We start from the raw sequence: 27,902 nt of genomic DNA, 5'->3' as shown, positions 1-27,902 counted from the left end.
TCGATGCAAGCTTTGACACAGATCCGGACGACTCTAAGTCGCAAACCGGATACGTATTTATTCTTAATGGGGGTGCAGTAAGCTGGTGCGGTTCCAAGCAAAGCGTCGTAGCAGATTCTACATGTGAAGCGGAGTACATGGCTGCCTCGGAGGCGGCTAAGGAGGGTGTCTGGATGAAGCAGTTCATGACGGATCTTGGAGTGGTGCCAAGCGCACTGAATCCAATAACCTTGTTCTGTGACAACACTTGTGCCATTGCCTTAGCAAAGGAACCACGGTTTCACAAGAAGACCAGACACATCAAACGACGCTTCAACCTCATCCGCGACTACGTCGAGGGAGAGGACGTGAATATATGCAAAGTGCACACGGATCTGAATGTAGCGGACCCGCTGACTAAACCTCTTCCACGGCCAAAGCATGATCAACACCAGAACTGTATGGGTGTTAGATTTATTACAATGTAATTCACATGGTGATGTGAGGGCTAGATTATTGACTCTAGTGCAAGTGGGAGACTGTTGGAATTATGCCCTAGAGGCAATAATAAATATAGTTATTATTATAATTCCTGTATCAAGATAATCGTTTATTATCCATGCTATAATTGTATTGAATGAAGACTCATTTACATGTGTGGATACATAGACAAAACACCGTCCCTAGCAAGCCTCTAGTTGGCTAGCCAGTTGATCAAAGATAGTCAGTGTCTTCTGATTATGAACAAGGTGTTGTTGCTTGATAACTGGATCACGTCATTAGGAGAATCACGTGATGGACTAGACCCAAACTAATAGACGTAGCATGTTGATCGTGTCATTTTGTTGCTACTGTTTTCTGCGTGTCAAGTATTTATTCCTATGACCATGAGATCATATAACTCACTGACACCGGAGGAATGCTTTGTGTGTATCAAACGTCACAACGTAATTGGGTGACTATAAAGATGCTCTACATGTATCTCCAAAGGTGTTAGTTGAGTTAGTATGGATCGAGACTGGGATTTGTCACTCCGTGTGACGGAGAGGTATCTCGGGGCCCACTCGGTAATACAACATCACACACAAGCCTTGCAAGCAATGTAACTTAGTGTAAGTTGAGGGATCTTGTATTACGGAACGAGTAAAGAGACTTACCGGTAAACGAGATTGAAATAGGTATACGGATACTGACGATCGAATCTCGGGCAAGTAACATACCGAAGGACAAAGGGAATGACATACGGGATTATATGAATCCTTGGCACTGAGGTTCAAACGATAAGATCTTCGTAGAATATGTAGGACCCAATATGGGCATCCAGGTCCCGCTATTGGATATTGACCGAGGAGTCTCTCGGGTCATGCCTACATAGTTCTCGAACCCGCAGGGTCTGCACACTTAAGGTTCGACGTTGTTTTATGCGTATTTGAGTTATATGGTTGGTTACCGAATTTTGTTCGGAGTCCCGTATGAGATCACGGACGTCACGAGGGTTTCCGGAATAGTCCGGAAACGAAGATTGATATATAGGATGACCTCATTTGATTACCGGAAGGTTTTCGGAGTTACCGGGAATGTACCGGGAATGACGAACGGGTTCCGGGAGTTCACCGGGGGGGGGGGGCAACCCACCCCGGGGAAGCCCATAGGCCTTGAGGGTGGCACACCAGCCCTTAGTGGGCTGGTGGGACAGCCCAAAAGGGCTCTATGCGCCAAGAAGAGAAAATCAAGAGAAAAGAAAAAGAAAGGAGGAGGTGGGAAGGAAGGGGGACTCCCTCCCACCAAATCAAGTCCAACTCGGTTTGGGGGGAGTCCTCCCCCCTTGGACTCGGCCGACCCCCTTGGGGCTCCTTGAGCCCAAGGCAAGGTCCCCTCCCTCCCACCTATATATACGGAGGTTTTAGGGCTGATTTGAGACGACTTTTCCACGGCAGCCCGACCACATACCTCCACGGTTTTTCCTCTAGATCGCGTTTCTGCGGAGCTCGGGCGGAGCCCTGCTGAGACAAGGTCATCACCAACCTCCGGAGCGTCGTCACGCTGCCGGAGAACTCTTCTACCTCTCCGTCTCTCTTGCTGGATCAAGAAGGCCGAGATCATCGTCGAGCTGTACGTGTGCTGAACGAGGAGGTGCCGTCCGTTCGGTACTAGATCGTGGGACTGATCGCGGGATTGTTCGCGGGGCGGATCGAGGGACGTGAGGACGTTCCAGTACATCAACCGCGTTCACTAACGCTTCTGCTGTACGATCTACAAGGGTACGTAGATCACTCATCCCCTCTCGTAGATGGACATCACCATGATAGGTCTTCGTGCGCGTAGGAAATTTTTTGTTTCCCATGCGACGTTCCCCAACACGCGTCGCCACGCCCCGCCTCGTCACGACGCGCTGCGAGCTTCGGGAATGAGTCGAGCTATTTTCTAATTTTTTGCCACACACGACTTGTATACGAAAGGTCACTCGGGAGCTGAAAAGTTTGTTTTAGTGGAGATTGAATACGAATGCTGCACCCTTCGGCTGTTGTTTTCGCAACATATTCGCCTCCTTCTGTTGTGCATTTAAAAGAGAGGTCGCTCCTCTCTAGAGGTACACATCAGGGCGACATCTTCCTCGCGCCATCGAGTTCCAAACTCCGAGTTCCAAACATCATGTTCTTTTTGTTTGAGATCGTGCCACAGTTTCTTGTTCTAGTTTCTGTTCTAGATATGTTCTGTTCGTACTCACTACTTCAGATGATATTTGCATGCTCTGTGTCTGATTGCAATATTTGTCTTATATATGCTATGATAGTCATGATTTATCTACTATTCCGTTAATAAAATTATAAGGTAAGTTGCTCATATTTCCAACAGATCACACAAATATAGGCCCGTATTCGATGGCTTAAGCAGTCCGGACCGCAAAGTGTGGACGGCTGCGGGCAGTTTTTGTGTCGGCATTGGAGATGCCATTAGTGCTTTTAAGTGAGTTTTAGATCATATTGCATTTAATTATGACATGCACACTTTTTATTTTAAGATTTTTTAGATTATGCACAAATTACGCGGACAGTTTATCGTAAGTACTGAATTTGTACTCTACCGCATGGTGACCTCTCTAGCCGAAAATGGTACATCGACGGACAAAAATGCTAGACGGTACTACAAACTTCTAGAGTCTCTTTCCTAACCAACTAAACGTGCCCCCTTTGATTTTCGAGAAAATTGCAGGACACTATCACACTTGGGCACGTCGTGGCGGATAGTTACCAATAGTCAAAACTTTTGCATGTGAGTACCAGTTCATAGCCTAATTGTTGCAAAATGGGCTGACAACGTATAAACATGTATTGATGACGTATCTGACATACCTAGCCCGCATGTCAGTACACGGTGGCGTACACGACCGCGATCGAACCGACTCGGTCGCTCGCTGTATGTGGCTCGGCCCCGTCGGTCGAACCAGTCGCCTCCTTTCTCCCCCTTCTGCTCGCACTCCCTCGCCTCCGCCCCTCTCGCCGCCGATCGTCGTCCGCCGCCACCACCGCCGCCACGCCATGGTTTATGAGGATGAAAGTAGCAACGACTTGTCAAGCCTAGCCATCAGCTCTTCGTGTGATGGCATGCAGTACCGGATCAGTTCTAGAGCTAGGGTTAGGGTTTGTGTTTGTTGAATTGCTGGGGAATTTGTCTCTGATTTTTGGTTGGTTCTTTAGATCCCTACTAGCATCGAAGATGAAGACTACATGGGTATCGAGATTTCGGCCCTGGATGTTTGCTCAGAGCATCGCTGCCGCCTGAGCGTCGCGTAGCATTTGAAGGATTTGAGATAGGCAGGAGGTTTTTAGTGTGTGCTCATCCGGTAAGAATTTGTGTGATATATTTTGTCTGTAGGATCTGTCTTGGGAATGCTCAGTTTTTGGTGATGCTTAGTTTAGGCTGTAGAATGCTTAGTTTAGGTTGTAGAATGCTTAATTCCTGGTGATGGTCATTTTTTATTACAAATGGGCAGCAATCATTGTCTAGTACAACTAAAGATGGACACTTTTTGGTCATTTAGTACTACTAATGTGCTCATAGTTTATGTCAAGTTGTAGGCACTCATTGTTTAGGCAGGAGCTAGTGTTCATTAGTACCGCTCATTGTTGTTTTTTGTATTGTAGCAACCTCAAAATTGTGGTTTTGTTGGGTGGGTAGACCCAGAGTGGCCTCCCACAATGCAAAATGCATTGTTGAAACTTTGGGAAATGTTGGAAGACAATAAGAGTGCTAGGAGCGATGATAACTTGGAGAGTTCACTGAAAATTCACCAACTCATAGAAGAGAAAATAAATCTTGATGCAACCTATGACAAACTAGTAGAAGATGTGAATGAATTACTCAATGCCCAGGAGTAGAGGGTCATGGATTTCAGCTATTTACAGGATAAGGTGAATGCCCATGGTGCAGAGAGCTCTAGTGCTGCTGTGGCTGTCATGAAGACTGAGATTGATAAGAAAGAGGCAGAGAAAATGGAACTTCAAGGGAAGTATTCAGTGCTTATGAAGTCATTAGGAACCAGAAGGCTAATCATTTGAAGGAGAAGGAGAAGCTAAGTGAAGAGAACTACAATTTGAAGGTCCAGGTTGATAAACTGAATAACTGTGAGGAAAAACTCAAAGATGACATTGTGGTGCTCAACCAACACATTGTTGGTCTGAAGAAAGGAATGGAGAATCTCATTAAACGAAGGGATGAGCTGAAGGTCCAGATTGCTGATCAGTTTAAGGTAGTGGAGAAGAATGAAGAAAAGTTGAAGATGATCAGGGCCATTTTGGATGGATGAGCTAGATGAAGATTAAAATTTAGATGAAGATTAAGATTCAGATGAAAATGAAGAATAAGAAGTATGATGTGCTGCCCTTTTGTGACTTATGGTTCTTTGATGGAGTGTAATGTATGGATGTAGTGGTTGTAAGTCATGTTCTTTAGGTTGAACTCCAGTATGCTATGGTTTGTACCCATGTTCTAATATAAGAATCTTTGAATTATGCATGTTTAAGTAACCTGATGTATGTTCAACCCCACTATGTTGTGGTTTGTTATATATCTTCTTATATGTTGCATTATATATCTTCTTATATCAGTATTATATATCTTCTTATATATCAATATTATATATCTTCTTACATCTTCTCATATCTTCTTATATCTATCATTATTATATATCTTCTTATATGCTGCATTATATATCTTCTTATATAAAAAAAATACCAGTGTATCTTCTTATATGTATTGTACCAGTGTTATAGTATCTTCTATATAATAAGATATAAGAAAAAATAAGGTAAAATACTGCAACATATATAGAAAAATACTACAACACTGGTACAATACATATATAGAAACCAACAAGGAGTGGAAACCAACACTGGTACAACACGGAAACCAACAACATATGTGGAAACCAACACTCGGACAACAACATATATGGAAACCAACACTGGTACAACACAGAAACCACAATCACACACACACACACACATATATAGAAACTAACACTGGTATAACAACATACTCCCTCTATCCATATATATAGGGCCTAATGCGTTTTTAAGGCTAACTTTGACTACATGTTAGAGCAAATAATATATGACATGCAAGTTAAACAAAGCATACCGTCAAATTCTTACGTGAAAGGAGCTTCCGGTGATATGATTTTTATATTATACATGTTATATAATACTAATCTTATCAATAGTCAAACACAGTCTCCAAAAATGCATTAGGCCCTATATATATGGATGGAGGGAGTATATAGAGCTGATTGAACAGAGATTACATGAAAAGGGTATCATCATTCGGATTACAGGAAAAATGAACATATATCCCTCGGATGAAAAGGTTTGTGCCTGCCATTCAAAGCATCACAGGAAAAAGGTAGCATCATTCTACTTAGCACCACTAACAGTAAAAAATGACATCCAGCCAGAATGGTTTGTTGGGGCAGGAACAAATGATGAACCTCCAGCTGCATATGTTGGGGCAAGAGCAGATGATGAACCTCCAGCAGCAAATCTTGGGGTAGTGAATGGCCTTCTTGTAGATCTTGCAGGTTGAGGCTGTGATCTTGCTTCACTACTTGGTCTTGTAGGTCTTGCAGGTGGAGGTTGTGATATTGCTTCAATACTTGATCTTGTAGGTCTTGCAGGTGGAGGCTGTGATCTTCCTTCACTCCTTGGTCTTGTAGGTGCCTTGCAAAGCACATAAACACAAAAGGATTTAGCACATGAGCATAAAAGATGCAAAGAAGTTAACAAGTACTATTAAAAAGGGCTTACCACATGCTTGTTTTTCCTCAGAGACAGCTCTGGTCTCAACTGTTTACTATAGTTGGTGTACCCGTGGCCTTGGAGCCCACAGTTGCTGCATTTTATAGTGGCCATTCTTGAACTGTCCTTTGGTTTTGGAACCTCAAATCTGCCCTTTATTCTCTTCTCTTTCTTCCTCCCCCTCTTCACATGAAATTTGGGTGGCTCTATGTCTGGTCCACTTGTCCTTGTCCAATCATGTTCACCAGGAACATGATATATCGTTGGCTGATAAGAAGCTAGGTAGAAGGGGGCTTTTTGAAGAACTCGCACACATAGTCTTGTGGAAATCTTTTTGCCTTATTAATTGCTAATATTGCATGGTTGCATGGTATGCGAGACAGGTCCCACTTCTTGCAACCACATGTATGAAGTTCCAAGTTTACAACATGTGTTTGCTGCCCACTTGTCACTTGCCATAAATTTACACCAGCTTGGATAGGTTTGCAGAATGTGGACCTTTCCTTTTCCACCTCTAGCTTCTTAGCATAATATGGTGTAATCTTCCACGGAGCTGCATTTCCTCTCTCTCTCTCTGTTCCTATGCCACCTCACCATCTGCTTGTCCTTAATACCATCAATCATAGTCCTAATAGATTTTTTCCTAAAATCTATGATGTAATTGTTGAACACCTAATATGGGTTGTTAACAACCAAGTCTGTCTTGTAGTTAGTTTCAAAAGCATGCCTAACCCTTGTGTGCTTAGGTATTCCACTTAGCCACTTCCAAGCTTCCTCACTCTCATTTTTTAGATCATTCATGGTAGTGTTAAACCTGTGTTGGCTATAAGCATAACTTGCATTATCCATGCATTTCTTAAGATCTTCCCCCCTAAACCCAACATTCTGGAAATTTGCATAGAGGTGTCTAAGACAAAATCTTTGATTTGACAGCTGAAATCCATCCCGTAAAACCCCGTAACAGTCTGTTGATGTAGCATTGTTGCATCGACAGGCTTGTTACGGGATTTGAACGAACTCTTTCAAAAACACTCCGTAAGACACACGTAACAGTCTGTCGATGTAAGCATTGTTGCATCGACATGCTTGTTACGGGGTTTAATCGAACTCTTTCAAAAACACTCCGTAAGACACCCGTAAGTGTCGCTGCACATTAATTTCTTTGGATCAATGGAAGGAGTCCCTGGGTAGGTTGTGAAGAACCTGACCACGTCAACCTGGTTTTCCTTTTGACTAGGTAGCAGAAGCTGTTAGTCATTTCGCTGTCAAGTGTGATGTGTCCTGACGGTGATGGAGGCAGAGCAGAGAAGGTGGTTGAATTGACCGAGACAATGCAGCTGCCAATTCAACACTGCTTACTACAGTAGTTCCTTTTAAAAGTGGAGTACGACTTGGACTTGGTGGAGAGTGGAGCAGCTAGCAAACTTCATATATACTCCACGGACGTCCGTCCACGGTGGCCAATCGCCGTTACGCGCCATGGCTGCACCTCCACGGCGCCTCCTCCTCCTGGCCGCAGTTTCTTGGTTCCGCATGGTAGCAGTTTGCCAGGTGTTGCCGTTGGGGCCTATCTGCTCGACCACGGGCAACTACACCAACGGCAGCCCGTACCAGACGAAGCTCGCCGCCGTCCTGGCCGGCCTCCCGTCGGGCGCCATCAGCAACCGGGGCTTCAACACCAGCACGGCCGGCGAGGCGCCCGACGACACGGTCTTCGGCCTCATCATGTGCTTCGCCGACCGGAACTGGACCAAGTGCCAGAACTGCCTCAGAGCGGCGGCCGCCGGGATCGTGCAGACGTGCCCGTACAGCCGCCAGGCGAGCGCCTGCTACGACGCGTGCGTCCTGCGATACTCCAACCAGTCCTTCTTCTCCGTCGCCGACCCCGGAGTCGCTTTCTACGCATGGGTAGACGACTTCGTCGCGGACATGGCCGGCATGAACGGCACGCGGCGGGAGCTGATGGGCCGGCTCATGGCGGAGGCGGCCGCCGGCTCGCCCCTGATGCTGGCAAACGGGAGCCAGCAGTACACGGACTCGCGCGGCGACTCGCATGTGATGCACGGGCTGGCACAGTGCACGAGGGATCTGAACGCGAGCGAGTGCACGAGGTGCTTCTCGTCCTTGGTCCCGGAGCTGTCGAGATCGAGACCCAACAACACGTATGGCACCGTCAAGGGCTACAGCTGCTACGTCGCATACAGAGTCGACAATGAACTCGGCATTACCATCCCGCCTCCTCCACCAACACAGCCACTCCCACTGGTGCCGCCGCCGTCGCCACTCCCTTCGTCAGGTACACCATCTACTCTTCCAACCGGAATTAATGCTAGATACTACAAATTCCCAACTCAGAATGAAGAGAACACTATTTTGTCTGATGGTGTTTTCACTGGATTAATTTGAAGCTCCACCCAATCCGCCGGCGGCGGCCAGAAGCAGAACCGCGCTAGTAGCGGGCATCTCTACGGGTTCCGTGGCGTTCGTCATCTGCGCGAGCCTGTCCGTATGGTTATATCTTTGGCGCCGCAGCAGGAGACGAGAGGACATAGCGAGACTACAAGAGGAGCTAGACGACGCATTCGACGAGCAGCCGATGGAAGAGGATTTCGAGCAAGGGCCGAAGCGGTTCCGCTACGCCGAGCTCGCCGTCGCCACCAGGTACTTCTCCGACGAGGAGAAGCTTGGGGAAGGCGGCTTCGGGTCGGTCTACCACGGGTACTTGAAAGACATGAACCTTGACGTCGCAATAAAAAGGGTCTCCAAGACCTCCAAACAGGGGAAGAAGGAGTATGCTTCAGAGGTTAAGATCATAAGCCGGCTTAGGCACCGAAACCTGGTGCAGCTTGTCGGCTGGTGCCATGGCGGCGGCGAGCTGTTGCTCGTCTACGATCTCATGCCCAATGGAAGCCTCGACACTCATATTCACAGTGAAAAAAGCAACCTACCATGGCAACTCAGGTTAGGTGCTCAGATTTTAATTAACGTCGTCGTCAATTTGCTTGCGTGCTAGTGTTAGTGTGTTATCTACTCACTCGACTTTTGCTACTCATACACACACACATATATAGGCATGAGATTGTGCTTGGCATAGGGTCTGCGCTTCTGTACCTGCATCAGGATTGGGAGCAATGCGTTCTGCACCGAGACATCAAGCCGAGCAACATAATGCTGGACGCGGCCTTCAACGCGAAGCTTGGCGACTTCGGCCTCGCGAGGCTTGTTGACCATGGCAGAGGATCACACACGACGGTGCTCGCTGGCACCAGGGGGTACATGGACCCGGAGAGCATGGTCACCGGCAGGGCGAGCACCGAGTCCGACGTCTACAGCTTCGGCGTGGTGGTCCTCGAGATCGCCACTGGCCGACGCCCGCTCGTGCTCATCCCCAACCAAGACCAAGACGAAGAAAAATCCGCCATACACCTGGTGCAATGGGTCTGGGAGTTGTTCAGCGACGGGCGTATTCTGGACGCCGCCGACGAGCAGCTGGACGGCGAGTTCGACGGCGGGGAGATGGAGCGTGTAATGGTCGCCGCGCTCTGGTGTGCGCACCCGGACAGCAGCGTGAGGCCGTCCATCAGGCAGGCGGTCAACGTGATGCGGTTCGAGGCGCCGCTGCCCAGCCTCCCAGCCAAGATGCCTGTTGCGATGTTCATGCCGCCGGTTGACGGTTTCTTGACAGGAAGCAGCGGCGGCAACAGCAACAACAGCAACACCACGACGTCTACAGTAGAGACGTCTGCCTTGCTCAGATGACAAATGTACGCGTTGAAAATAGAGTACATCTATTCATACTTAGGCCCTTCATTTTTGTGATCCAACGGCCTTGAGTAGACAATAATACAGCCAAACTCTTGTGCTAGTATATTTAGCCTTCATGTGTGTTCATTCATTCCCATATTAATTGTCGCTCAACGCTGTGTCTAGCACGTTAAGCAACATCTAATATAAGACTAGAAAATTGGTCTCGAATATCACTTTTGATTCGGTACACCCTTAAAACACATTGACGACTAAGGTCTCTTTATATCATTTCATTCATAAAAAAAAAGTAGGATGATTTTTTCGTCCGCACCGATTGCGACCTGCTTACATATACGCGTCATCTTTTTTTCCTCACGACGTCTTTTTTTTCTTCTCATAGGCCCTCATTTGTTTTTTACTTTCTTTTTAAAGAAAAAATAGTGCAAATAACAAGAATTGAACTCAAGTCCTCTTGATTTAAGGAGGAACACACTAACTAACTAGGACATCTATTGCTTGAGCCCATTTACTTTTTTTTTCTTTTCTACTATTACAGATTGCGGCTGGGCTGGCCCATTGTTGAATCCATCTTTTTTCGTTTCTTTTTCAAAAAATGCTCGCGCCTATAAAAATTTTTCAATTTTTTTAAAAAATGTTTGTTTTCTAAAATTTTATTCATAAAGTACAAATATTTGCATTTGAAAAAATTGTACACACATATTGACAAATTTTTCGTGTCTTTCAAAATTTCTCAAGTGTGTAACACGGACATATTTTCAAAAGAGCAAACAAAATTTTGGACACAAATATTTTCCCAAAAACACTGCTAAATTTGAAATATTAAACAATAATCAGAAAAGGGCCAAAATAGGAAGCCAATTTATTTTGAATTTCTTCGAAGTTTTTGATATATATTTGTGTACAAAAATACTTGAATACATAATTACTTTTAAAATTCCAATTAAATTTTGAAAGCACGCACATTATTTGATCGATATAACCGATGTCGAAAATTTGGTCTATTTAGCCGATGTCGAAAATAGAGACTCTGAGACAGAACCTTCCGCCCAACCACCACCTTTGAACGTGGTGTGATTCTTTCCACGCATGAAGTGACATCAAATTTTGGCAGCACGTGAACATGCTCATGATAAACCTGAATGCAAATTTTTAAGAAATGCAAACACATACCAGACGTTGCGCCACATTCGGCTGGTGTTTGGGGGTTGTTTCACAGGGAAAACCCTATGAAATGCATGAAATGTCAGAACTCAAATGAAATTTATCATGGATGCTTAGCATGGTAATGCTAGTGTGTGGGAAAAAAATGGATCCATTTTATTGATAAGAAAAAAGTGCATCCGGACTTGCCCTACCAGCTAACCCGAATGAAAACAACAAGAATGGAAAAGAAACAAAAAATGAACAATAAACCAGTCGATGATTGATATCTTTTTATTTCTATCTTTCTATTAAATATATATTTAGGAATTTTAGAAGTGTTCAGTTTTTTATGTGAGCATGTTTCCATTTAAACAAGCAATAAACAGACATTTTTGTTTATACAAACGATAGATGAACAATTTTCTATTTAATAGATGTTGAGAAATTTAATTATATTTATGTGAGAATTTTTCTATTTAAACAAACAGTTTTCTGACATATTTGTATTTTTTTGAATTGTGAATATTTGTAATTTATGAGCGATTTTTCTAAAAGGAAACATCTTTTGCAATTTTGAATAAAATTTAATAGGTGTGAGCGTCTTTAAAAGAGAAAAGAACCGAAAATATGAAAAACAAATAGTGATAAAAGGACCGGTTCAACAATGGCCGGCCCAGGCGCGAACTGAAGGAGAATAAAAAGAGAAAAAGAAGTAAATGGGCACAAACATCAGTATATCCTAATTAGTTAGAGTTGTTCTCCTTAGGACAAAAGGTCTTGAGTTATAGTGGCTCCATGGTGCACACAAACTGGTTATTTCTACATGTTTGCTTTGTATGTTTTAATATTTGGAATACATTCTAAACAAAAATCTGCTAAGTCTGACACTGACAAAATTAAAACTTGCCATGTTTCCATGATGTTTCCCACTAATCTATAATATTTCTTAACATGATCAGTAAAATGTTTTCCCATGCTTTACCACTACATCCATGCCATGCCTTTTGTTGCCTTGAAAAGCTACTTTAGCATGACCTAAACTTGCTCTAAAGATGCCATGTTAATTATAATAGCTTGCTATTAACAGTAAGTTGCAACTTGTGAGATCATTTGTAATTGATACATGCATCATATGTTTCTATTGCTCTTTGGAGTTTGTTTTTCTACTGTAACATTCATGCCAAAACTGCTTGTCAATATTCTGCCAGCACCTACAGTACATATTTTCACTAAGTCTGTATCTGTAAAAGCATGTTTGCATCTTGTTGACTTCATTGCAATTAATCCATGAACACAAGAAATGTATGACGATGATTATTGGGAGTGTGAACTCCGCGGCGACTATCAGAGTGTGTGCGACATGCCTATAACATCCCAAAATTTCATTTTGGCATGTTATAATAATAGATATGCATCCGTTCATGTTGTTGTATTTGCTTTATTAGTGAAATGAATGATGAAAGCTTTTGGTTTCATTTTGAAAGCTCACTTCAATTTTTGTTTTGCTTTGAATTCATGTTTTAGTAAAACCTCTTCAATATTTCAAATTTGAGAGGCGGAACATGACCTTCCAAGACAGGGGTATTTTTGTGAATCTATTTGACCCAATTAAACCAGGGGTTTATTTGAAAAATATTTCAAATAGGAAATTATTCCATTTGAGAAATTTCTGAAAATATTTTTTAGTAAGTTTTTTGGCTGTGGAAAAATGTTAAACATATTCTATATTTTCTCTTGATAATTTTGATATATAATACTCCTATATTCAGAGTAATGTTCATTTTCCTTTTATTAGTTTTCTTTCCTATTTTTAAATAAAAGAAAAAGTTATGTCTAAAAGGAAAATCGACTGTGTGCTTAGGAAACAGCCGCAACCCAATTTGGAAAGGATCAGGCCCAATCCACTACGGATCACAACCAAATCCTTTCGGACCGACCACTCACCTGAGCTGCGCTCCTCCCTCTCCCTCAGACCAGCGGGTCCCATCGCCGTTTACTTTACCCGTTGCCCTTTTCCTTCCTTTCTTCTTCCCCACCCCTTCCTTCGCTGTAGCAGGCCGGATCCGCGCCAATGGCCATCTCCCCTACCTTATCAGCGCCACCGAGCCCCCTATAAGTACCCCCGCACCAAGCCGCCTCCGTTCCACCCCAAATCCTCGAGAACCCTCGGCAAAACGCCCCGCCACGCCTCGCCGGAGCTCTACCTCCACCCGAATCTCTTGGAGCTCGTAGCCATCGCCACCGTCGTCATGGAGCTCCGCTGACGCCGTAGATCCACGCCGGAGGATCGCTGCTGTCGACTAGACCTCCCCGCTATCGTCCCCGACCATCGGAGCCACGTTCCTGACCACCGGAACCAACTCCCCGACTACCTTCACGCTTCGGCCACCCACGACCTCGCCGGATTTCACCGACCACGGCGGTGAGCACGCCCTCCCCTCCCCGTGTCCACCGTCCGATCTAGATGGACGGTACATATTAGATTAGTTTAAACGACGGACCATTTTCATCTAATTAGAGAGTGTTTGCTCTATAGCCCCGCGCGCACACACCCCCTCGACCCGCTGCTCGCCACATGGCTCTGTTCATTAGTTAGGTTTATTTATTTTTTGGTTTTGTTTTTTTAGACACAGAGCGTTCTAATTTTAAAAACCTTACAACTGTTAAATTACTTAATGTTTTTCAGTGATTCTTTTTGCAGTAGCTCATAAAAATCATGTAGTTTCTGCCTGTATCTTTAGTTTTCACAATCGATCTGTTTAAATTTAAATTCATTTGAATTTGCTTGAGTAACTATAATTTGAAAAATTTGTGTTTAAAAACATATTTTTGAGTGATTCTTTTTGCTACTGATTCATACTAGTTAGTTTAATCACCCTGTTCAGTTTGGGGATTTTTAGTATATTTTAAATTAAGGTTTTTGACAAAACAGAATCTGTTTTAGTTCTTTTAGGTTAATTGCTTTTCTTTTTGATTTAGTTTGTTTCGATTTTGTTTTATTTTAACTTGTTGATACATTCTTTTAGTTTGTGTTGGTTAAAATTAGGAGATATATTTTCTGTTAAAAAAATATATTTTTTGTCTTGTTCTTTGTTTTAGTAGGAAACATCGTTTTCATTATATGTAGTGTTTTATAGTAGGTTCCATAGTAGCTCTTTTTGTATAGAAAAATTGTGGTGAAATACTTTATGTTATTTTGATAAAAACTAGATTTTCTTTTTGTTAATATTTTATTATTTGCTGAAAACTATTCTTATGTTGTTTTACTCTAGTATAATTTTTGCCATGATTTTTTTTACGGTTTTCTTTGTTTGTTTTGATTTGTTTTCTTTGTTTGTGCTATTGATTTTTTTAATATTATTAGTTTTCCTTGCTGTTATTGTAAGTTGTGCTATGGTTATGCTTATGTGTGAATTGTTTGTTTCGTTAGATCATCCAGAGTGTGAGGCTTGTTATTTAGAGTCGCTCGAGTTCGAGGATCGTCAACAAGGCAAGTTCACATTGATCATGTTTTTATCTATGGTTTTATTGCATTAGTTCAACCTTCTCCACGTTGCATGCAAAGTAGGTACTTGGAAATTTGGTTCTTGAGTAGTATCATGTGGTAGACACCCATAAACCCTTGTTACTTTGGTCCGGGACGTTATTTTTATTTTGCTATGCTTCTAGTAGACGGGGTTTGGTTGAGTGTTTATCATGAGTGTTGTGAGAACTAAATAATCAAGACCTAAAGACTTCAAGACTTTCAAGACCTCATGATGCAATATATATTTGGGTGGGTGATGGTAGAGCGACACCCTAGAGGAACCAGTGGTAGCCTAGGTGATGTTGGAGAAGCGCTAGTATTCACGCGGAAAGGTCCACCCAGGCACGAGTAGATGAACGGATACTTAAAGACCTGAGGCTTACCTGCACAACCACAAGCCATTATGGGCTCTAGCTTGGTTGGACACCATGGCGATTTTGGACGGGCGGTGCTACGAGATGTAGAAGAACAATAGGAATGGATGGGCACCGACACTGGCTTAGAGGAACCCGGTGGAAGACCATGTTTTGATCATTCAGTTCTCAAACACCCTACAGTGTGACGACTTCAACGAAGGCGATCAAATCTTGTGGGGAACATGCGCAAAACTCTGCAGAGTACTCAAACCTAATCGATTAGCCGTGTCCACGGTTACAGACAACTTAAGCCAAATGAACTGAAACTATCAGAAACTCTCGACACAAATAATATTAATAATGTGGGTATTACTATTAACTTGGGTATGAGAAATGGTTGGTGGAACCTTCTCATTAAACAACCAACTTGTAGTAATATTTTTGCTATTGGCCCCCTCTCTTGTTGTAGGAAAAAATTGCTTCCCGTTAACAAATTACAGCCCCACCTGCCATATATGCATATAGTGTAGGAGATGAACTTTACCTCTCTTTTGTGACTTGTCGGCATATTTAATATGCTGAACTACACGGCTGCAACGTATCATGTTGTAGAGTACTTTTTTCGTCCGGACGTGATTACACGCTCAACGCTCGTTGATTTGCCCTAGGAGTCAGATGGACTCGACTACCTTCGAAGCTTCCACTAGTTTTTGATTAGTTTTATCTCATGAGTTGGCCTTCAGCCACTTTATTGTAATAGAAGACTCGATATGAGATTTCGATTAATAAAGCAGTTGTGATTGAACTCTTGATATATACATTGATGTGTAGTGTGTGTACCAGCTTGATTTTGGGATGGTACGGAAACACCAGAGACCAGACCATTTCAGGTCGGGTCGCTACAAGGCCTCACCTGTGAGACGCCAGGTTCTTCACCATTAAGCTTGACGAGATATTTATACAGTATGCAACAATGACAAGTGCTTTTTTGTAATTAAGCATGACTTATGTTTCTTCGCTTCAACATGTAATTTATATTTTATGCAATTCGACTAGTTCCTCGCATGTCATGCAAGAAGGTATGTCTTGAAGAGGCTCAGTTTCGAAGACCACGAGAGTATGGAGATGAGGAGAGCTAACCTGAGGACTAAACATGGTCACACATTTTTGGTCAAAGTAATGAATGCAGTTAATAACACAGAATTAGGGTGCTCAAATTGGGAAGCTCTTTGCAAGACATATGGATTTTAAGAGGATATGAAAAATAACATTCGATCTTCGCCCTAAAGATCATATTGAAGGTAACATCGACATTCGGGTGGATGTCGATATGCTTCGTGTTTTACCTTCATGTGAGTTTGTCAACCATATTTGTCAAGTAATTTGCATTGTATATTTAAAATAGTTGGTGTTCATCCATACTAAATTTGTTAATTTATAATTTACGGCTTATTTCGTTTCTTCGAATGAAATACAAAAAATAATTGAGACGACACATTACACTTATGGATCACATCTAACTTGGGAGGAGAAGGATGTTCTTATCAACTTTGTTATTTGTGTCCTGGTTGGTAGGAATAACTTCCCGTATAATTTGGAACTGACCCAAATTATACATTTTACATGTCATTAGTGCATAGTTTGAGGGCGGATGACATTCACCAAAATATCTTGGTATGAGTTGCTAATTAAGTACACTACTATTGCATAAATGGTGTTGATTATATTGCTAACTAGGCTACTATTATGTTCTTCAAGTGAAACTGCCAAATGATGTTGTGCCTCCGTTGATGCATGACGAAGGTTATATGACAATTAAAAGCCCTATGAAGCCCCAGTTCTCTTTTCCAAACTCGACTGAGCGCAAACCACAAAGACGACTCCAAATTGAAGCATGGAGAGAAATAAAGAAGAATCGCAAGTCACAAATTGGCGACGTTAGATCTCTCTCCTTCATCACGGAGACATGGGTGATATTTTTTTATGACATTGTACCTAGGAGAGAGGACTAGGTCCTATGAGAGAGAAGTTTTTCTGGTTTATATTAACTTGGCATGATCGATTAGGATGATGATTATTATGATGTTTTTCTGCTTTATGAGATTTTAACTTGGTATGATTAAGATGATGATGAGTTGTTAGATGAGTAAGATGATGATGAGTCATCTGACATAATATTTGATTAAAGTTGCAGCGCCTTAGCAGTAGCGCAGGCACCCGCGCTGCTGGTAGTCCAAAAACTGATGCTACTACCAGGGTTACCTCTAGTAGTGTCAATATGTGTAACGCCAGGGCTTAGTGTCGATTTGAATGAACAACATAAAATAAAAATGAAACCCTAAATGTTAAAAAAATGTTACCAACAGGACTAAAGGTCTTTCTCCCCTCACGCCCACAGCGGCCACGTGGAGCACCGTTATGCCTGGTTCGTAACACAACCGGGACTAAAATTTCATGCCTTTTGTCCCGACTGTTTAGTCCCGGTTAGAGAACGGGACTAAAGGCCCTCTGGAACCGGGACTAATGGCCCTCTAGAACCGGGACTAATGGCTTGTTTTCCACTAGTGTCTCTATGAAGTGTCAATCTTTAATTTCATGTTTATGTCGAGTCATTCCCTTCTTGTAACCTATCACCCAAGCATGGATCCGCTCTTCGTCAACGACCTTCGAAGGCTGGATCCTACCATTTCGGGTGGTTGCCAGCCGATTGGAAGCATGTGAGGTGGTGTGGTGTGGCAAGGTGCAGGCGGGCAGGTTCGGCAATGGATTTGTGGGTGCGAGTGATGGAGAGGGGCGGTGCGGGGGAGGAATTGTTTCCCTAAGAGCCGGTGTCACTCGATTAATATAAAGGGTTTGATGCGGCGATGAATAAAAAAAGAATGGAGATAAGGGATCATTTGGGTGGTTTAGCCCTTCAAAAACGAATGTTTAAGTTGAGAAGAATAGTTATATGTTGTTGATTGATTCTGTTGCGTTTCAACTTACATATACATCGAGGGAGAGAGAGGGCTCCCGAGAGAATAGGCACGCAGACCATCGGGGTGAGAGGATCCTGAATTGTAGGATCGGGCTACATACAATGAGATATACACCCTATACAATAGACATACGTTAACACCCCCCTCAGTTGGAATCCCATTGGGAATGGTGTTCAGGCTGGTCCAAAACTCGGTCAAGACCTGCGAGGGTAATCCCGTGGTGAACACATACGCATACTCAGAGCTGGAGGGAACATGAAGAACTCGCACTTCGCCGAGTGCCACACGATCAGGGATGAAATGCAAATCAATCTCAATATGCTTGTGTTGGAAATATGCCCTAGAGGCAATAATAAATTAGTTATTATTATATTTCTTTGTTCATGATAATCGTTTATTATCCATGCTATAATTGTATTGATTGGAAACACAATACTTGTGTGGATACATAGACAAAACACTGTCCCTAGTAAGCCTCTAGTTGACTAGCTCGTTGATCAAAGATGGCCAAGGTTTCCTGGCCATAGGCAAGTGTTGTTACTTGATAACGGGATCACATCATTAGGAGAATCATGTGATGGACTATACCCAAACTAATAGACGTAGCATGTTGATCGTGTCATTTTGTTGCTACTGTTTTCTGCGTGTCAAGTATTTGTTCCTATGACCATGAGATCATATAACTCACTGACACCGGAGGAATGCTTTGTGTGTATCAAACGTCGCAACGTAACTGGGTGACTATAAAGATGCTCTACAGGTATCTCTGAAGGTGTTAGTTGAGTTAGTATGGATCGAGACTGGGATTTGTCACTCCGTGTGACGGAGAGGTATCTCGGGGCCCACTTGGTAATACAACATCACACACAAGCCTTGCAAGCAATGTGACTTAGTGTAAGTTGCGGGATCTTGTATTACGGAACGAGTAAAGAGACTTGCCGGTAAACGAGATTGAAATAGGTATGCGGATACTGACGATCGAATCTCGGGCAAGTAACATACCGAAGGCAAAGGGAATGACATACGAGATTATATGAATCCTTGGCACTGAGGTTCAAACGATAAGATCTTCGTAGAATATGTAGGATACAATATGGGCATCCAGGTCCCGCTATTGGATATTGACCAAGGAGTCTCTCGGGTCATGTCTACATAGTTCTCGAACCCGCAGGGTCTGCACACTTAAGGTTCGACGTTGTTTTATGCGTATTTGAGTTATATGGTTGGTTACCGAATGTTGTTCGGAGTCTCGGATGAGATCACGAACGTCACGAGGGTTTCCGGAATGGTCGGGAAACGAAGATTGATATGTAGGATGACCTCATTTGATTACCGGAAGGTTTTCGGAGTTACCGGGAATGTACCGGGAATGACGAATGGGTTCCGGGAGTTCACCGGGGGGGGGGGCAACCCACCCCGGGGAAGCCCATAGGCCTTGGGGGTGGCACACCAGCCCTTAGTGGGCTGGTGGGACAGCCCAAGAAGGCCCTATGCGCCATAGGAAGAAAATCAAAGAGAAAAGAAAAAAAGGAGGAGGTGGGAAAGGAAAGAAGGACTCCACCCACCAAACCAAGTTGGACTCGGTTTGGGGAGGGGGAGACCTTCCCCCCTTGGCTCGGCCGACCCCCTTGGGGCTCCTTGAGCACCAAGGCAAGGCCCCCCCTCTCCCACCTATATATACGGAGGTTTTAGGGCTGATTTGAGACGACTTTTCCACGGCAGCCCGACCACATACCTCCACGGTTTTTCCTCTAGATCGCGTTTCTGCGGAGCTCGGGCGGAGCCCTGCTGAGACAAGATCATCACCAACCTCCGGAGCGCCGTCACGCTGCCGGAGAACTCTTCTACCTCTCCGTCTCTCTTGCTGGATCAAGAAGGCCGAGATCATCGTCGAGCTGTACGTGTGCTGAACGTGGAGGTGCCGTTCGTTCGGCACTAGATCGTGGGACGGATCGCGGGACGGTTCGTGGGGCGGATCGAGGGACGTGAGGACGTTCCACTACATCAACCGCGTTTCTTAACGCTTTTGCTGTGCGATCTACAAGGGTACGTAGATCGAATATCCCCTCTCGTAGATGGACATCACCATGATAGGTCTTCGTGCGCGTAGGAATTTTTTTGTTTCCCATGCGACGTTCCCCAACAGTGGCATCATGAGCTAGGTTCATGCGTAGATGTCTTCTCGAGTAGAACACAAAAGTTTTTGTGGGCGGTGATGTGCGTTTTGCTGCCCTCCTTGGTCTTTTCTTGATTCCGCGGTATTGTTGGACCGACATTACGCGTACGCTTACGAGAGACTGGTTTCATCGCTACGAGTAACCTCGTTGCTCAAAGATGACTGGCAAGTGTCGGTTTCTCCAACTTTGGTTGAATCGGATTTGACCGAGGAGGTCCTTGTATAAGGTTAAATAGCAATTCATATATCTCCGTTGTGGTGTTTGCGTAAGTAAGATGCGATCCTACTAGATACCCATGGTCACCACGTAAAACATGCAACAACAAAATTAGAGGACGTCTAACTTGTTTTTGCAGGGTATGCTTGTGATGTGATATGGCCAACGATGTGATGTGATATATTGGATGTATGAGATGATCATGTTGTAATAGATAATATCGACTTGCATGTCGATGGTACGGCAACCGGCAGGAGCCATAGGGTTGTCTTTAAACTAACGTTTGTGCTTGCAGATGCGTTTACTATTTTGCTAGGATGTAGCTTTAGTAGTAATAGAATGAGTAGCACGACAACCCCGATGGCGGCACGTTGATGGAGATCATGGTGTGGCGCCGGTGACAAGAAGATCGTGCCGGTGCTTTGGTGATGGAGATCAAGGAGCATGTGATGATGGCCATATCATGTCACTTATGAATTGCATATGATGTTAATCCTTTTATGCACCTTATTTTGCTTAGAACGACGGTAGCATTATGAGGTGATCTCTCACTAAAATTTCAAGACGAAATTGTGTTCTCCCCGACTGTGCACCGTTGCTACAGTTCGTCGTTTCGAGACACCACGTGATGATCGGGTGTGATAGACTCAACGTTCACATACAACGGGTGCAAAACAGTTGCACATGCGGAACACTCGGGTTAAGCTTGACGAGCCTAGCATGTGCAGACATGGCCTCGGAACACATGAGACCGAAAGGTCGAGCATGAATCGTATAGTTGATATGATTAGCATAGAGATGCTTACCACTGAAACTATTCTCGACTCACGTGATGATCGGACTTGAGATAATGGATTTGGATCATGTACCACTCAAATGACTAGAGAGATGTACTTTTTGAGTGGGAGTTCTTAAGTAATTTGATTAGATGAACTAATTGTCATGAACATAGTCTAATGGTCTTTGCGAATTACGATGTAGCTTGCGCTATAGCTCTACTGTTTTTATATGTTCCTAGAGAAAATTTAGTTGAAAATTGATAGTAGCAAACTTTGCATACTGAGTCTGTAAAACCGAGGATTGTCCTCGTTGCTGCGCAGAAGGCTTATGTCCTTAATGCACCACTCGGTGTGCTGCACCTCGAGCGTCGTCTGTGGATGCTGTGAACATCCGACATACACGTTTCTGATGACTACACGATAGTTCAGTACAAAAATACTTAATGGCTTAGAAGCAAGGCGCCGAAAACGTTTTGAAACGTCACGAAACATAAGTGATGTTCTAAAGAGATGAAATTTTGATTTCATGCTCGTGCCCTTGTTAAGAGGTACGAGACCTCCGACAAGATTCTTTGTCCATAAAGTAAAGGAGAAAAGCTCAATCGTTGAGCGTGTGCTCAGATTGTCTGAGTACGACAATCACTTGAATCAAGTGGGAGTTAATCTTCCAGATGAGATAGTGATGGTTCTCCAAAGTCACTGCCACCAAGCTGTGAGAGCTTCGTGATGAACTATAACATATCAAGGATAGATACAATGATCCTTGAGCGATTCGCGATGTTTGACACTGCGAAAGTAGAAATCAAGAAGGAGCATCAATAGTTGATGGTTTGTGAAACCACTAAGTTTCAAGAAAGGCAAGGGCTAGAAGGGATACTTCGTGAAACGGCAAAACAGTTGCTGCACTAATGAAGAGACCCAAGATTAAACCCAAACCCGAGACTAAGTGCTTCTGTAATGAGGGGAACAGTCACTGAGGCGGAGTAACTCTAGATACTTGGGAGATAAGAAGGCTGGCAAAAGTCGAAAGAAGTATATTTGATATACATGATGTTGATGTGTACTTTACTAATACTCCTAGTAGCATGAGGGTATTGGATACCGGTTCGGTTGCTAAGTGATTAGTAACACGAAATGAAAGCTACGGCATAAACGGAGACTAGCTAAAGGCGAGGCGACGATACGTGTTGGAAGTGTTTCCAAGGTTGATATGATCAAACGTCGCACGCTCCCTCTACCATCGGGATTGGTGTTAAACCTAGATAATTGTTATTTGGTGCTTGCGTTAAGCATGAACATGATTGGATCGTGTTTATTGCAATACGATTATTCATTTAAAGAGAATAATGGTTACTCTATTTTCTTGAATAATCACCTTCAATGGTTTATTGAATCTCGATCGTAGTGTTACACATGTTCATGATATTGGTGCCAAAAGATACGAGGTAATGATGATAGTACCACTTACTTGTGGCACTGCCGCTTGAGTCATGTTGGTATAAATTGCATGAAGAGGCTCCATGCTGATGGATCTTTATACTCACTTGATTTTGAATCACTAGTGACATGCAAATCATACCACATGAGCAAGGCCTTGTTTTCATTGAGATGAAATAAGATAGTAACTTGTTGGAAGTGATACATTTTGATGTATGCAGTCCAATGGGTGCTGAGGCACGCAGTGGATATCATTATGTTCTTACTTAAATGATGATTTGAGTAGATACTAGAGTATTTGCTTAATGAATCACAAGTCTGAAATATTGAAAAGTTCAATTCTGTTTCGGAGTGAAGTTCGTCGTAACAAGAGGATAAACTGTCTACGATATGATCATAGAAATGAATATCTGAGTTACGAGTTTTGGTACGCAGTTAAGACAATGTGGAAATTGTTTCGCGGTTCATGCCACCTAGAACATCATAGTGTGATGATGTGTCTGAACGTCATAGCCACACACTATTTGATATGGTGCATGCTATGATGTCTCTTATCGAATTACCATTATCGTTTATGGGTTATGCATTAGAGACAACCGCATTCACTTTAAATAGGGCACCGCGTATTTCCGTTGAGATGACACAGTATAGAATGAGGTTTAGAGAAATCTAAACTGTCGTTTCTTGAAAGTTTGGGGCTTCGACACTTATGTGAAAAAGTTTCAGTCTGATAAGCTCGAACCCAAAGCGGATAAATGCATCTTCATAGGATATCCAAAACAGTTGGGTACATCTCCTATCTCAGATCCGAAAGCAAAGTGTTTGTTTCTAGAAACGGATCCTTTCTCGAGGAAATGTTTCTCTCGAAAGAATTGAGTGGGAGGGTGGTAGAACTTGATGAGGTTATTGAACCATCACTTCAACCAGTGTGTAGCAGGGCGTAGGAAGTTGTTCCTGTGGCGCCTACACCAATTGAAGTGAAAGCTGATGATGGTGATCATCGAGCATCGGATCAAGTTACTACAAGCCTCGTAGGTTGACAAGGTCGCGTACTACTGCAGAGTGGTACGGTAACCCTGTCTTGGAGGTCATGTTGTTGAGCAACAGTGAACCTACGAGTTATGGAGAAAGCAATGATGGGCCCGGATTCCGACAAATGGCTGGAAGCCATGAAATCCGAGAGAGGATCCATGTATGAAAACAAAGTGTAGACTTTGGAAGAACTACTTGATGGTCATAGGACTATTTAGTAAAGACGGATCTCTAAAAGGAAGACAGACGATGATGGTGATAAGTCACTATTAAGAAAAGCTTGACTTGTCGCAAAGATGTTTTCCGACAAGATCAAACAGTTGACTATGATGATACTTTCTCACTCGTAGCGATGCTAAAAGTCTGTTAGAATTATGTTAGTAGTTGATGCATTATTTATGAAATATTGCACATAGGATGTCAAAACATTGTTTCCTCGACGGTTTCCTTGAGCAAACATTGTATGTGATACAACCATGAGGTTTTGTCGATCCTAAAGATACTAACAAGTATGCAAGCTCCAGCGATCCTTCAATGGACTGGTGCAAGCATCTCGGAGTTGGAATATACACTTTGATGAGATGATCAAAGATTTTGGGTTTGTACAAGGTTTATGAGAAACTTGTATTTCCAAAGAAGTGAGTGGGAGCACTATAGAATTTCTGATAAGTATATGTGGTTGACATATTGTTGATCAGAAGTAATGTAGAATTTCTGTGAAGCATAAATGGTTGTTTGAAAGGAGTTTTTCAAAGGAATACCTGGATTGAGCTACTTGAACGTTGAGCATCAAGATCTATGGAGATAGATAAAAACGCTTAATTGAAGTTTCAACAAGATGCATGCCTTGACAAGTTTTTGAAGGAATTCAAAATAGATCAGCAAAGAAGGAGTTCTTGACTGTGTTGTAAGGTGTGAATTTGAGTATGACTCAAAACCCGACCACTGCAGAATAAAGAGAATAGACGAAGGTCGTCTTCTATGCCTTAGCCGTAGACTCTAAAGTATGCCATGCTGAGTACCGCACCTGATGTGTGCCTTGCAGCAAGTCTGTTAAGAGGTACACAGAGTGATCCAGGATTGACTCACTGATCAGCGGTCAAAGTTATCCTTAGTAACTAAATAGACTAAGGAATTTTTCTCAATTATGGAGGTGGTTAAAGAGTTCATCGTAAAGGGTTACGTCGATGCAAGCTTTGACACTAATCCGAATAACTATGAGTAGTGAAACAGATTCGTATAGTAGAGTAGATATTTGGAGCATTTCCGAATAGCACATAGTAGCAGCATCTATAAGATGACATAAAGATTTGTAAAGAACACACGGACCTGAAAGTTTCAGAACCATTGACTAAAACCTCTCTCACGAGCAAGACGTGATCAGACCCCATAAATATATGGGTGTTGGATTCGTTGGAATCACATGGTGATGTGAACTAGATTATTGACTCTAGTGCAAGTGGGAGACTGTTGGAGCCTAGAGGCAATAATAAATTAGTTTTTATTATATTTCTTTGTTCATGATAATCGTTAATTATCCATGCTATAATAGTATTGATTGGAAACACAATACTTGTGTGGATACATAGACAAAACACTGTCCCTAGTAAGCCTCTAGTTGACTAGCTCGTTGATCAAAGATGGCCAAGGTTTCCTGGCCATAGGCAAGTGTTGTTACTTGATAACGGGATCACATCATTAGGAGAATCATGTGATGGACTAGACCCAAACTAATAGACGTAGCATGTTGATCGTGTCATTTTGTTGCTACTGTTTTCTGCGTGTCAAGTATTTGTTCCTATGACCATGAGATCATATAACTCACTGACACCGGAGGAATGCTTTGTGTGTATCAAACGTCGCAACGTAACTGGGTGACTATAAAGATGCTCTACAGGTATCTCCGAAGGTGTTAGTTGAGTTAGTATGGATCGAGACTGGGATTTGTCACTCCGTGTGACGGAGAGGTATCTCGGGGCCCACTCGGTAATACAACATCACACACAAGCCTTGCAAGCAATGTGACTTAGTGTAAGTTGCGGGATCTTGTATTACGGAACGAGTAAAGAGACTTGCCGTTAAACGAGATTGAAATAGGTATGCGGATACTGACGATCGAATCTCGGGCAAGTAACATACCGAAGGACAAAGGAAATGACATACGGGATTATATGAATCCTTGGCACTGAGGTTCAAACAATAAGATCTTCGTACAATATGTAGGATACAATATGGGGCATCCAGGTCCCGCTATTGGATATTGACTGAGGAGTCTCTCGGGTCATGTCTACATAGTTCTCGAACCCGCAGGGTCTGCACACTTAAGGTTCGACGTTGTTTTATGCGTATTTGAGTTATATGGTTGGTTACCAAATGTTGTTCGGAGTCCCGGATGAGATCAGGGACGTCACGAGGGTTTCCAGAATGGTACGGAAACGAAGATTGATATATAGGATGACCTCATTTGATTACCGGAAGGTTTTCGGAGTTACCGGGAATGACGAATGGGTTCCGGGAGTTCATCGGGGGGGGGGGGGGGGCAACCCACCCCGGGGAAGCCCATAGGCCTTGGGGGTGGCACACCAGCCCTTAGTGGGCTGGTGGGACAGCCCAAGAAGGCCCTATGCGCCATAGGAAGAAAATCAAAGAGAAAAAAAAGAGGAGGTGGGAAAGGAAAGAAGGACTCCTCCCACCAAACCAAGTTGGACTCGGTTTGGGGGGGGAGACCTTCCCCCCTTGGCTCGGCCGACCCCCTTGGGGCTCCTTGAGCACCAAGGCAAGGCCCCCCCTCTCCCACCTATATATACAGAGGTTTTATGGCTGATTTGAGACGACTTTTCCACGGTAGCCCGACCACATACCTCCACGGTTTTTCCTCTAGATCGCGTTTCTGCGGAGCTCGGGCGGAGCCCTGCTGAGACAAGATCATCACCAACCTTCGGAGCGCCGTCACGCTGCCGGAGAACTCTTCTACCTCTCTGTCTCTCTTGCTGGATCAAGAAGGCCGAGATCATCGTCGAGCTGTACGTGTGCTGAACGCGGAGGTGCCGTCCGTTCGGGACTAGATCGTGGGACGGATCGCGGGATGGTTCGCGGGGCGGATCGAGGGACGTGAGGACGTTCCACTACATCAACCGCGTTTCTTAACGCTTGTGCTGTGCGATCTACAAGGGTACGTAGATCGAATATCCCCTCTCGTAGATGGACATCACCATGATAGGTCTTCGTGCACGTAGGAAATTTTTTGTTTCCCATGCGACGTTCCCCAACAGCTTGATGCGTTGGTGCTGGACTAGATTACACGCGAGATAAGAGGCGATGATGTTATCACAATACATCATTGTGGCATGGGTTGGGGGAACCCGCAACTCTTGGAGGAGTTGTCACAACCAACATGACTGAACCATGCAATTTGCAACGCCACGGTATTCTCCCTCTACACTGGAGCGTGAAACAGTGGGCTGCCTCTTGGAGGACCATGGGATAAGATTGTTCCCAAGAAACACACAAAAGCCCGAGGTGGACTTGCGAGTGTCCGGACATCCAGCCCAATCTGCATCCATGAATGCTAAAAGATCCAAGGGCCAGTTCTTTTGATAACTTTTTTGGGCTTCTAGAATAAGCTGCCCTCTACCCAACTTATTCTAGAAGATCAAATAAAAATATTTTTTAGAAGCCTACTAGTAAAGTCTTAATTAGTAGGCTTCTAAATAAATAAATTTGGTTGGGCTTCTAGAATAAACTGGATAGGGGGCAACTTATTTCAGCTTATTCTAAAAGCTAGCAAAAGAACTGGCCCTTGGAAGGCGACCGAAAAATCAGAAGACCATAATGAGATATGCCTTGCAAGTACCGGAGAATGCACTTCACAAGTTGCATATGAATGCCACGTGGTGCATGCATGAACAAGCAAGCATGTTGAACTGCATAGGTAATGCGTGGACGGGTAAGGGTGAGGTATCGAAGAGCACCGGTCGGACTTCGTTATTGTGTAGGGTTGGCAAGTAGATGGCCGTCATTTGAGGATAGTTTGGAGGTGGTGACAACCGGAGTGGAGACGGGCTTGCAGTTGAGCATTTTGGCGCGTGCAAGAAGCTCAAGAGTGTACTTTTGTTGACAAAGAAAAAGGTCGGATGTGTTGGGTGTAACATTGATGCCCAAAAATGGTGGAGGGCACCAAGGTCCGACATGGCGAATGAGTTCTTGAGGACATGAATG

The 27,902-nt window shown here is 43.6% G+C and overlaps 1 protein-coding gene across 1 annotated transcript; it reads left to right on the top strand.

The window, feature by feature from the left end:
- The first annotated feature begins 7,697 nt into the window (after positions 1–7,697).
- On the top strand, positions 7,698–10,236 carry LOC123410886 (L-type lectin-domain containing receptor kinase IX.1-like). Its single transcript, XM_045103813.1, has 3 exons — positions 7,698–8,568; positions 8,681–9,233; positions 9,344–10,236. The coding sequence occupies exons 1-3, from the start codon at positions 7,752–7,754 to the stop codon at positions 10,029–10,031; spliced, it is 2,058 nt and encodes a 685-aa protein (XP_044959748.1). The 5' UTR covers positions 7,698–7,751; the 3' UTR covers positions 10,032–10,236.
- Positions 10,237–27,902: the final 17,666 nt, after the last annotated feature.

Source organism: Hordeum vulgare, chromosome 7H (genome assembly GCF_904849725.1).
Source record: "Hordeum vulgare subsp. vulgare chromosome 7H, MorexV3_pseudomolecules_assembly, whole genome shotgun sequence".
NCBI classification, from domain to species: Eukaryota; Viridiplantae; Streptophyta; class Magnoliopsida; order Poales; family Poaceae; genus Hordeum; species Hordeum vulgare.
Note: the sequence above shows the minus strand (reverse complement) of the source record. Positions and strands in the feature narration are given on the sequence as shown.